At 39.8% G+C, this 12753-nt stretch overlaps 1 protein-coding gene across 1 annotated transcript in view; it reads right to left on the bottom strand.

The window, feature by feature from the left end:
- LOC126416467 (protein phosphatase 1 regulatory subunit 42-like) overlaps positions 1–12753 on the bottom strand; it is a 109490-nt gene that overhangs the window by 81962 nt on the left and 14775 nt on the right. The window contains exon 3 of the mRNA XM_050084204.1: positions 3629–3767. Coding sequence (XP_049940161.1) covers positions 3629–3767 — 139 coding nt within the window. The remainder of the gene's footprint in view (positions 1–3628; positions 3768–12753) is intronic.

Below are 12753 nucleotides of genomic sequence, written 5' to 3'. Positions count from 1 at the left end.
CCAATTGTGAGTAGAATTAATTGCTTGGGTGACTTCATGTTGCAAAATTATCACTTCAGGCATTTGTGGTATCATCTTGTACGTATCTGTTTCTGCTTGTATCCACCGTGCATGCCTGTTATGTTGTACCGGGTTTGACCATATGTTGCTCCAGAAGTGTTCCATGTCTGTTATGTTTGGTGGATTGTCTATTTTAATGTGTGTGTTATCTGTTGTCTGGTAAAATTTCTTCCTTCTATTTTCACTTTTTTTGTATCTTCTAAGTCGTTTGGCCAATGCTTGTAATTTCTGCTTCTTTTCATCTAATTGCTCTATCACTTCTTGTTGTGATATTTTACCTAACCTTTTTCTTTTTTTTTCTGACATTTCATTTCTTATAAATTGTGTTAGCTGTCTGATGTCTTTTCTCAGTTTTTCTATTCTGATCTGTAGCCTGTGTTGCCATGCTGGTTTTGTGGGTTTCTTCTGTGTGTAGGTTGGTTCTGATCTCTGCCTAGTGTGTATATTTAGTGTAGTGAGTGCTCCTATATAAACCAGTAGTTGTAACTCTTCCATAATTGTGTTTTCATTTATTTTGTTGTCTATGATTGTGTTGATAGTTTTTATTGTTGTTTTGACTTGTGGGTTATTTGGCGGTCTATGCAAGAATGGTCTAATGTCTGTATTTGTGTCTTTGTATTCTATATATGTCAGCTGAAATTTTTCTTCTATATCTAACATGTGTGTCACTTCGTGTTCTATTTGTGCTTGTTCTGGTGGCTGTCTTAAGATTTCGTTTTCCTCTGACTGTTTAATTGATGCGTGTTGTTCTTTGTTTGTTTGCTCTGGGATGTTTGAGTCCATTACTGTATTTTCTTCTTCTTCTGATTGCACATTATTTTGTTCCAGTATTTGTTGTACTTGTTGTTTGATGTTTTCTAATTCTGACTGGGGTATCCTGTTATTTTTTATTATTACACGGATCTGATCAGCTAGTCACTGTTCTGTTAAAAATTTTAATTCTGGGTATCTGGTAATAAATGTTGTGTATACTTGTGATCTGTATCCAGTTGTGTTGGTTCCTAGGTTTGTTGCTTGGTAATAACAGAACATGAGATGTCGATTAACTTCATCTGACCATCTCATCCTCTGTCTTTGTTTTCCTTCTAGGGTGGTTGCAGGAAGCATATCCTGCAAAACACCTCTATTTGGATTTGAATCATTTTCCAGTTGGCTAGCAGTGTCATTACCATTGTGGGCGGGCATAGGGTTCAAGCGTCACCCCCGACCATGACGGCGCTTGTCCGAGGCTTCTTTAGTTCTGTCCTGAACCAACTAATCACACTAAAAGGGGGGATAGCCCTATTAGTGGTTTGTTCTTTTCGTCGCCTTTTATGACTGGCAGAACATATTATTATTATTATTATTATTATTATTATTATTATTGTTCAATCTATTTGATGGAACAACATTAAATTGCATGATGGAAGTAATTGCACCTCTTCTGGGGCCACAAAGTCTTCAATAAACCTCTTCCAGCAGATTACATAAACTAACAAAACCATAAGTCACAATACACACATGATTTACTATGTGCTATGCTTAATGATTTTCAAGTGTTTTCTTGCTGCAATGTAATATTATAATGTTTAAAAAACAACATACTTAGCATACTGTTGGTAGAACTATTCTACACTTTATATACAGGGTTACATAGCAAAGCCATCTGCTGGAAATGGCAAAACTTCTTGTGAACAAAAAAAGTCAGGTTGCACCACTTTTAACTTGCCATATGAAACTAAAAATGTCTCCATAAGTGGCAGAGGAAACTTTTTCATATTTTGAGATAAGTATATATTATGCCCATATCATGAGTTTGTGAGTCCTCGTAAAGCATAATTGTTTTCAGTGGAAGGAAGGAAGATTAGTTTTTTTTTTAATTGACTGACAAAAGCATCATTAAGAGACAAAACACAAGCTCAGGCTGAAGGATGGTAAGGAAGGAAATAATTGGTGTGCTTTCCCAAGAAACCATCCCAGCATTTGTCTTAAGCAATTTAGAGAAACATAAATATTTTAAAATATAACCATTAATATTAGGAGAGTAATCCTCAGCTATGCATTCCCGGTATGGCTGTCTAAGTTAGCCACACAGAAACATGTATTTCAAAAGCACACATGGTCAAAATATATAAACAAATAAAGTTATTTGGACATGAAGTCCTCATCTTACTTTAAAAATGGTAACCCCAGATTCTCTCCTCCACTTATACACACTACCACTCACTTACCAAAGCATTCCTTCCATAAAGTGGTAACATCTGGCCATATCGGCTCCCTCTCCATGCACCACTAGTTCATAAATGTGTACGGCTCTGACAGACTGTACTAAGCCATCAGCCATTCCACAGATTCCAAATATGTTACAAAGAACATGGAGAGACATCCTATCAATGGTTATCTTCGCAAAATCATTCACATTTATTCCACTAATGCCAATCTCAAAAAGGATCTAAAAATATTATTGGAAAAGGCATTACCATTCTCATCAGTTAATATATTAGGTGCATTGTCATACTTAACCCCACAGATTGCTATTTCAAGTTCTTCAAGCAGGTCCAGTTTCTTTTCTTTCTTATTTACATGTATCACCTCTAATCCTCTTCTATGTCTTTCAGGGGATGGCTAGCCCAAAAAATAAGTTTGGCAAGCACCAATCTGCGGTAGTTGCTCAATTTTAGGAACTAGTGGTGCATTACTTCACTATTTCACATTGTTAAGGACTTTGGATATTTTAGTTCAATAGTTTAGAAAACCATGTACTCATGTGAACAGTTGAATTGATGCCAAAAGGAAGAATTTGTGTGAAATATACTAACAGGGCCGATGTTATAATTTTATACATAGAGTTCTCATCCAGGTGTTGCTCCAAGGTAGGCTAGTATCTCAATCTTAATAAATTATTTTTGTACTTTGAAACTGTCATTTCTAATTTTTTTCAAACCCAAATAGAATTCCTTATGCTGTATGCATACCTGGACTTAACATTCTCCTTGTAGTTAATGACTTTGGTCTAACATCATATTAAGCTACTCTTTTAAACATAAAGACAAAAATTAAGATTGTTGATGATGATAACACAATAAATAAGTCTCCAAAGATAGATGCAAAACAATACATAACACAGTTATGAAAAGCAAAGTTGCTGCTCATCATATAGCGGAGATGCTGTGTCCGAGATAGGCACAGCAAAAAGACTGTCTCAAATAAGCTTATGGCCAACAAGGCCTTGGTTAAAAAATAGACCACACACACGCACAAATGCAAATGCAACTCATACACACAACTGCAGTCGCTGGCAGCTGAAGCCACAGTGTGTGTGTGTTGCTTTACGTGCCAGAGACTGCAGTCATGTGTGTGTGAGTTGCATTTGCATGAGTGTGTATCTGTCATCTATTTTTTAAAAAAGGCTTTGTTGGCCAAAAACTCATTTGTGACGGTCTTTTCGTTGTGTCTATCTGTGACTCAGCATCTCCGCTATATGGTGGGTAGCAACTTTCCTTTTCATAATACTGTTACATTCCATCCTGAATTTTCCATTTTTTGATTAATACAGAATATAGCTTACATTAAGGATACAATCACTTACTGAGAGTGCTTCAACTGACTGAGGATGGAAGTAGAGGGTTTCTCCTTCTGGCAAATGCTGTCTTTCAACATGCAGCTCCTCAAGACTTAAGAGAGACTCGAGGCCTTCAACTACCGATATACAATTATTCCCCAGGTACCTTCAGTCAAAAAAAATTATTTCCTTGATGGTGATTCGTTGTACGATCTTAAAAACTGTGTGTTTCATTTAATGTTTAGACAGACAAAATAAATCTATACTCATCAAAGAGATCAAAAAAGCATAGTTTGCCTCTGCATTCAGCTCAGGAAAAAATATTAACTCTTAGGCTTTACATCTTCAAATCCTAATTTATCAAAAGAGAAATGAGTAAATAACTTAAGGAGTAGAAGCAACAACTCACCAAACACTCTCTCTTTCTCTCTCTCTCTCTCTCTCTCTCTCTCTCTCTCTCCGTCACACACACACACACACCTGTACAGAAACACTGTCCTGATTAATTACACTGTGCTGGCACTGCATCTCACTTGAGGTATGAGTTGTGTCAGATGGACTGGGTGATGGGAGAAAAGCCACAGGGAGTGGGAAGGATGGATATGGCAGACTGGCTGACACCTGGCAGGGAGAAACAGCAGATGTTGCATCAGCGAACTTATTCTGGCTGTAAGCAATGGGAGCTGTGCGCATGGGAGGAATTGTTTGGTAGGGAGAAACAGAACAAATGCAGACGGAGACTGCATGTTGAGGGTGTGAAAGCAGGATGTGTGAAGTGAGCATCTTGGAGCAGAGATCAAGAAGGCTGTGCGGCTTGGTCTATTGTAGATTGTGTCAAGGATGAAGATTGAAGGAAGTGTTGTAAAGACTACTCCAATCTCCATAATTCATAGAATTTGGTTTTGGGGACAAGGGTCTAGATGGAACAGTTTGTGAGGAAGCCATTTAAATCGAGCATTTTGTGCTCAACACTGGGTGAGCAACTCTGCTCTCGAACATAGTATGGCAGTGGCAATTCATTCAGGTGGAGAGTTAGTTTGTGGTCATGCTCACATAAAATGCAGTGTAGAATTCACAGCCTAACTGATATACGATATGATATTGATTTTACAGATAGCCCTGCCTCTGATAGGATAGAACAAGCCTGTGATGGTACCGTAGTAAGATGCACTGTGAGCATGCATCGGATGGGTCTTGTACCTCTGTCTTCTGCAGGGTATGAACCTTACTGCAAGGGGTTGGGAGTAGATGTGGCATAAGGATGTACTAGGGTATTGCATAGATCAGGTATATGACGGAATACCACTTTGGGAAGAGTGGGTTGAGTTATGAGTAGATATTACTCATTTCTTGGAAAGATGATAAATACTCTAGACTCTGTCAAAGGATATGATTCAGCTGTTCCAGATAAGGATGATATTTAGTTATGAGAAGGGGAGCTCCTTTGCAGCTGGCTTCTGGGTATGGTCAGAGGATTAGAAGTGTTCATGACTGTTGTTGTTGTTGTTGTCTTCAGTCCTGAGACTGGTTTGATGCAGCCCTCAATGCTACTCTATCCTGTGCAAGCTTCTTCATCTCCCAGTACTTACTGCAACCTACAACCTTCTGAATCTGCTTAGTGTATTCATCTCTTGGTCTCCCTCTACGATTTTTACCCTCCACGCTGCCCTTCAATGCTAAATTTGTGATCCCTTGGTGCCTCAGAACATGTCCTACCAACCGGACCCTTCTTCTTGTCAAGTTGTGCCACAAACTCTTCTTCTCCCCAATTCTATTCAATACCTCCTCATTAGTTATGTGATCTACCCATCTAATCTTCAGCATTCTTCTGTAGCACCACATTTCGAAAGCTTCTATTCTCTTCTTGTCCAAACTATTTATCGTCCATGTTTCACTTCCATACATGGCTACACTCCATACAAATACTTTCAGAAACGACTTCCTGACACTTAAATCTATACTCAATGTTAACAAATTTCTCTTCTTCAGAAACGCTTTCCTGGCCATTGCCAGTCTACATCTTATATCCTCTCTACTTCGACCATCATCAGTTATTTTGATCCCCAAATAGCAAAACTCCTTTACTACTTTAAGTGTCTCATTTCCTCATCTAATTCCCTCAGCATCACCCGACTTAATTCGACTACATTCCATTATCCTCGTTTTGCTTTTGTTGATGTTCATCTTATATCCTCCTTTCAGGACACTGTCTATTCCGTTCAACTGCTCTTCCAAGTTCTTTGCTGTCTCTGACAGAATTACAATGTCATCGGCTAACCTCAATGTTTTTATTTCTTCTCCATGGACTTTAATACCTACTCCAAATTTTTCTTTTGTTTTTGCTTGCTCAATATACAGATTGAATAACATCAGGGACAGGCTACAACCCTGTCTCACTCCCTTCCCAACCACGGCTTCCCTTTCGTGCCCTCGACTCTTATAACTGCCATCTGGTTTCTGTACAAATTGTAAATAGCCTTTTGTTCCCTGTATTTTACCCATGCCACCTACAGAATTTGAAAGAGAGTATTCCAGTCAACATTATCAAAAGCTTTCTCTAAGTCTACAAATGCTAGAAATGTAGGTTTGCCTTTCCTTAATCTATTTTCTAAGATAAGTCATAGGGTCAGTATTGCCTCACATGTTCCAACATTTCTGCGGAATTCAAACTGATCTTTGCCGAGGTCGGCTTCTACCAGTTTTTCCATTCGTCTGTAAAGAATTCGCGTTAGTATTTTGCAGCTGTGACTTATTAAACTGATAGTTTGGCAACTTTCACGTCTGTCAACACCTGCTTTCTTTGGGATTGGAATTATTATATTCTTCTTGAAGTCTGAGGGAATTTCGCCTGTCTCATACATCTTGCTCACCAGATGGTAGAGTTTTGTCAGGACTGGCTCTCCCAAGGCCGTCAGTAGTTCCAATGGAATGTTGTCTACTCCCAGGGCCTTGTTTCGACTCAGGTCTTTCAGTGCTCTGTCAAACTCTTCACCTAGTAACGAATCTCCCATTTCATCTTCATCTACATCCTCTTCCATTTCCATTTTAAAATGTGTGGGGAAGTGGAAGGGATTTCTCTGGGCCTAGCCTTTTCTATGAGCAATCCACCATTATTCAGTTAATTATCTCTGCTGCTCCTTTTTTTTTATTCATTTATTCTGCTGCTTGCCTACACTTCCAGGTGATGGAGTAGATGATAGCTCAGTATGTACTGCTTGTTGATATCTGAATTTGTCTCCTGGCTAGTGATCATGCTGTTTATCTGTTTGGAAAGCTCGTTTTTCTTTATTTGCATTTAATACTTCGTACTGATACAGTAATATTGGTTTCATTTTTTTTCCTTGTCCTATTGTACCGTAATTTAATAATGATTCAACCTCAGACAATGTTATTCTAAATTAATAAGAGAAATGTTTACAAACACTGACATAAGAAGTTAAGTGTGTTAAGCAAAAACTAAACAGTTCATCCCAGACACTCTCTCTCTCTCTCTCTCTCTCTCTCTCTCTCTCTCTCTCTCTCTCTCTCTCTCTCCCTCCCTCTCTCTCTCTTTCTCTGAAGAGTGAAAGAAACTGGTACACCTGCCTAATATCATGTAGGGCCCCTGCGAGCATGCAGAAGTGCCACAACACAATGTGGCATGGACTCAACTAATATCTGAAGTAGTGCTGGAGGGAATTGACACAATGAATCCTGCAGGGCTCTCCACAAATCTGTAAGAGCATGAGGGGGTGGAAATCTCTTCTGAACAGCACGTTGCAAGACATCCCAGATATGCTCAATAATGTTCATGTCTGGGGAGTTAGGTGGCCAGTGGAAGTGTTTAAACTCAAGAAGAGTGTTCCTGGAGCCACTCTGTAGCAATTCTGGACGTACGGTGTGGTGCGGCATTGTCCTGCTGGAACTGCCAAAGTCCTTTGGAATGCACAATGGTTATGAATGGATGCAGGTGGTCACACAGGATGCGTACGCATTTGTCGCCTGTCAGAGTCGTATCTAGATATTTCAGGGGTCCCATATCACTCCAACAGCACAGACCCCACACCATTACAGAGCCTCCACCAGCTTGATCAGTCCCCTGCTGCAGGGTCCTGGGATTCATGAGGTTGTCTCCATAACCGTATACATCCATCCACATGTTACAATTTGAAGTGAGACTCGTCTGACCAGACAACATGTTTCCAGTCATCAACAGTCCAATGTCAGTGTTGACTGGCCCAGGCGAGACATAAAGCTTTGTGTCATGCAGTTATCAAGGGTTATCAAGCCCATATTGTTGATGTTTTGTTGAATGATTCACATGCTGAAACTTGTTGATGGCCCAGCATTGAAATCTCCAGCAATCTGCAGAAGGGTTGCACATATGTCACACTGAACAATTCTCTTGAATTGTTGTTGGTACTGTTCTTGCAGGATCCTTTACCGCCCACAGCAATGTTGTAGATTTGATTTTTTACTGGATTCCTAATATTCATGGAACACTCATGAAATGGTCGTACGGGAAAATCCCCACTTCATTGCTACCTCAGAGATGGTGTGTCCTGTCACTCATGTGCCAGCTATAACACCATGTTCAAACTCACGTAAATCTTGATAAACTGCCAATGTCGCAGCAGTAACCAATCTAACAACTGCACCAGACACTTCTTGTCTTATATAGATGTTGCTGACCACAGCGCCGTATTCTCCTTTTTTTATATCTCTGGATGTCCAAAGCAAGCACAGAAACATGCTTCCAATGTTTTCAACATGTTTATTAAAGTTTCATGGAGAATACGTCTGAACACAATAAATATGTACTTCCCAGTGACCACAGGGAAATAAACATTGGTCCATCAATATGTTCCATCTCTGTAAGATATAACAGACTTAATCAAACATTAACATTTTAAAAGGCGAATGTAAAAAGTATTTCTGCAGCATTTAACAGTGTAAGTGAAACAGGTGTCTTTCAAGCAAGACTAAAAATGGATTTGGTAACCACAGCTTTGAGAATGAAACATTTCAGGCAAATCTCCTCCAGGGTAATAAAATACATGATCATAATTTTCTACAAAAAAATTTAATTTTTGAAAACCAAAATGGCTTCTTAGGAAACAAATCCACTATTACAGTAGAAGCAGACACTTAGATCTTGAAAAAGTGTGTGTTTATCAATTTTACAAAATTATTACATAAATTATGGAAAACAGATATAAGTTATTGGCTAGGATTGTATAAAATAATATCTATCTAAAAGGAAATAGTTCACAGTTCTTATAATCATGAATTATGTATACAGGGTGAGTCACCTAACATTACCGCTGGATATATTTCGTAAACCACATCAAATACTGATGAACCGATTCCACAGACCTAACGTGAGGAGAGGGGCTAGTGTAATTGTTTAATACAAACCATACAAAAATGCATGGAAGTATGTTTTTTAACACAAACCTATGTTTTTTTAAATGGAACCACGTTAGTTTTGTTAGCACATATGAACATATAAACAAATACGTAATCAGTGCTGTTTGTTGCATTGTAAAATGTTAATTACATCCGGAGATATTGTAACCTAAAGTTGATGCTTGGAACCTCCGACGTTCAGTTGCGTGTTGTAACAAACACGGGCCACAGTCGGCGAGCAGCATCTGCAGGGACATGTTTACGATGACGACCGTGTTTACGAGTGTGGCTGTAGTGCACTGTTGTGGTTTGGTCTAGCTGTCGCAGTGTTCGCATGTAGCGCTTGCTGCTATTGTTATTCTGCATTCGTCTCCACACGCAGATGTACTGTAGTACACCGTGTTACCAGACGTCTGTGATAGTGTAGTGTTGTAGGAACTGTGACCATGTTGTATTCGAACTCTGAAAAGGCGGATATGATACTCATCTATGGTGAGTGTCAATGAAATGCAGCTGAAGCCTGCAGGATGTATGCAGAACGGTACTCGGACAGAGAGCATCCAACGTGCCGCACATTGCAAAACATCTACTGCCAACTGTATGCAACAGGTATGGTCATAGCACGCAAACGGGTCCATAACAGGCCCATCACAGGAGAAGCGGGTGCAGTAGGTGTGTTAGCTGCTGTTGCCATCAACCCACACATGAGTACACGGGACATTGCGAGAGCTGGTGGACTGAGTCAAAGTAGTGTCATGCGCATACTGCATCGTCACCGCTTTCACCCATTTCATGTGTCGCTACATCAGCAATTACATGGTGATGACTTTAATCATCGAGTGCAATTCTGTCAATGGGCATTAACAGAGAATGCGTTGCAGTTCTACCTGTTTACCGATGAAGCGGGTTTCACAAACCATGGGGCAGTGAATCTACGGAACATGCATTACTGGTCCGTGGACAATCGTCGCTGGCTCAGACAGGTAGAGCGACAGCGACAGTGGAGTGTAAATGTATGGTGCAGAATCGTTGGCAACCACCTCATTGGTCCTCACTTCATTGCAGAATGATCTGCCAACATTGCTCGAAAATGTCCCACTGGAACCGCGTCGATGTATGTGGTATCAGCATGATGGTGCACCTGCACATTCCGCAATTAACACTAGGCTGACCCTTGACAGGATGTTTGACGGGCGTTTCATAGGACGTGGAGGATGCATAAATTGGCCAGCCCGTTCTCCTGATCTTACACCTCTGGACTTCTTTCTGTGGGGTACGTTAAAGGAGAATGTGTACCATGATGTGCCTACAACCCCAGAGGATATGAAACAACGTATTGTGGCAGCCTGCAGCGACATTACACCAGATGTACTGCAGCGTGTACGACATTCACTACGCCAGAGATTGCAATTGTGTGAAGCAAATGATGGCCACTACATTCAACATCTATTGGCCTGACATGTCGGGACACACTCTATCCCACTCCGTAATTAAAAATGGAAACCACGTGTGTACGTGTACCTCATCCCTCATGGTAATGTACATGTGCGTTAGTGAAAAAGACCAATAAAAAGGTGTTAGCATGTGGACATAATGTGCTGTTCCAGTCTCTTCTGTACCTAAGGTTCATCACCGTTCCCTTTGGATCCCTACATAATTCGGTGCTCTCTGATACAGACGATCGAACAGCGGAGGAGTGGTATTCAAGCGTCAACTTTAGGTTACAATATCTCTGTATGTAATTAACATTTTACAATGCAACAAATGACACTGATTACGTATTCATTTATGTGTTCAGATGTGCTAACAAAACTAACGGGGTTCCATTTAAAAAAAACGTAGGTTTGTGTTAAAAAACATACTTCCGTGCATTTTTTTATGGTTTGTATTAACCAATTACACTAGCCCCTCTCCTCACGTTCGTCTGTGGAATCGATTCGTCAGTATTTGATGTGGTTTACGAAATATATCCAGCGGTAATGTTAAGTGACTCACCCTGTATATTATATGCACCATGTAACTTGACACTTTCTGCAGGGGCTGCTGGGAGTGGTGGAATAGATGGAATACCTTAAGACTCACTCCTAGCACCCTCGACATAATCTGCAAAATTACACTGCCCATATCGTACATCTGAAACAATTATCATTAAAAAGGACGCACCGCAAGGTTGTAATGGGGCCACTATACTCTCTTATTTTTGGTAAAGATATTGAATGCTGTTCTTTTAGGTATAAAATAGGTTGATATGCAGACAATACCACTATTGTTTGCAAACACAAAGCCTACGACGAAATGAAGATCTAGTATAATTATATTGTAAATACTTCACCTGAATGTACAGTATGTAAACGATGAATCAGAGGTAATATCACAAGAATACAAGTCAAAAATTCTAGTAGTCACTGAACATGGGCTAAAAGAAAATCTAATGGAGGTCTACAACTTGAAAAATTACTCAAATGTAGCCAGTTTTTGCAGAACATTGCATAAAGGTGGTGGGGCTGGCGTTTTCTTTAGCTACGCATCAACTAAAGTTATCCAAAACAGCACAAAATATGCTAAAGAAATGAGCTTTGGAACTACTGTATTGGAAATAAAAACTGCAGGGAAGTCATGCTGTGTGTTAGGCCTGTACTGATCGTCAAATGGTGAAACAAAAACATTCGTGAAAGAGTCTGTGGTACAATTCAAGAATTACAAAAATAAATAGTTATTGAGGAGTTGAACACAGATACCAGGTAAAGTACAGAAAAAACTATGACACTAATGGACTTACTGCATACTTTCAAGCTAAAAATAAACCCGCCAGACTAACTACCCATAGTGAAACTACTATTGCTCTCGTAATAACATACAGTATATTCCTTCATGCTACTGTGAGATCCAGGTAATGAACTCCACATTAGCACACCATTTTCCATCACAATAAATATTAACATAAAGAGTGCTGGAAGTGAGCAGAAGATACAGCAGCAAAAGTGGAAGATAAACATACAAAACTTAATCCAACTGAAAAAGATGTTAATGGCAGAAAAATGGGAAGCAGTGATTGCAAACAATGACGCAAATACTAAATAGGACCAGTTTTTATATTTGTTTAATTATTATAATCTTACATGTCCTCTCAGAATAAGATTAGTAAATAAACAAATACCAAAAAAACAAAAGCTGTGTTACTGGAGAGGTAGCCCGGATTTGTTTGTAGGTAAGGCTATGGGCACCCATATGGCACCATCCCATACCAACCTATTCATGGTCCATCTAGAGGAATTCTTCCTAAACACACAGAATCCTAAACCCCTCACCTGGTTCAGATTCACTGAGGACATCTTTGCAATCTGGATCAAGGATGAGGACACCCTATCCACATTCCTCCAGAACCTCAACAGTTTCTCCCCCATGCGCTTCACGTGGTCCTGCTCTATCCAACAAATCACTTTCCTAGATGTTGATCTCCTCCTCAAAGATGGCTACACCAGTATCTCCGTCCATATCAAACCTACTAACCAAACGCAATACCTCTACTTCAACAGCTGCCACCCATTCCGTACCAAGAAGTCCCTTTCATATAGCCTAGCCACCCATGGTTGTTGCATCTGCTGTGATGATTGGTTCCTCTTGAAATATACCAAGGGTCTCACAGACTATAATTATACTCCCAACCTCGTACAGAAACAAATCACCTGAGCCTTATCTTTCCAATCTCCCACAACCTCCCAAAGTCTCACCATCTGACCACACAGGAGTATTCTCCTCATAAC

The sequence above is a fragment of the Schistocerca serialis genome, chromosome 8 (genome assembly GCF_023864345.2).
Source record: "Schistocerca serialis cubense isolate TAMUIC-IGC-003099 chromosome 8, iqSchSeri2.2, whole genome shotgun sequence".
Lineage (NCBI taxonomy): Eukaryota > Metazoa > Arthropoda > Insecta > Orthoptera > Acrididae > Schistocerca > Schistocerca serialis.
Note: the sequence above shows the minus strand (reverse complement) of the source record. Positions and strands in the feature narration are given on the sequence as shown.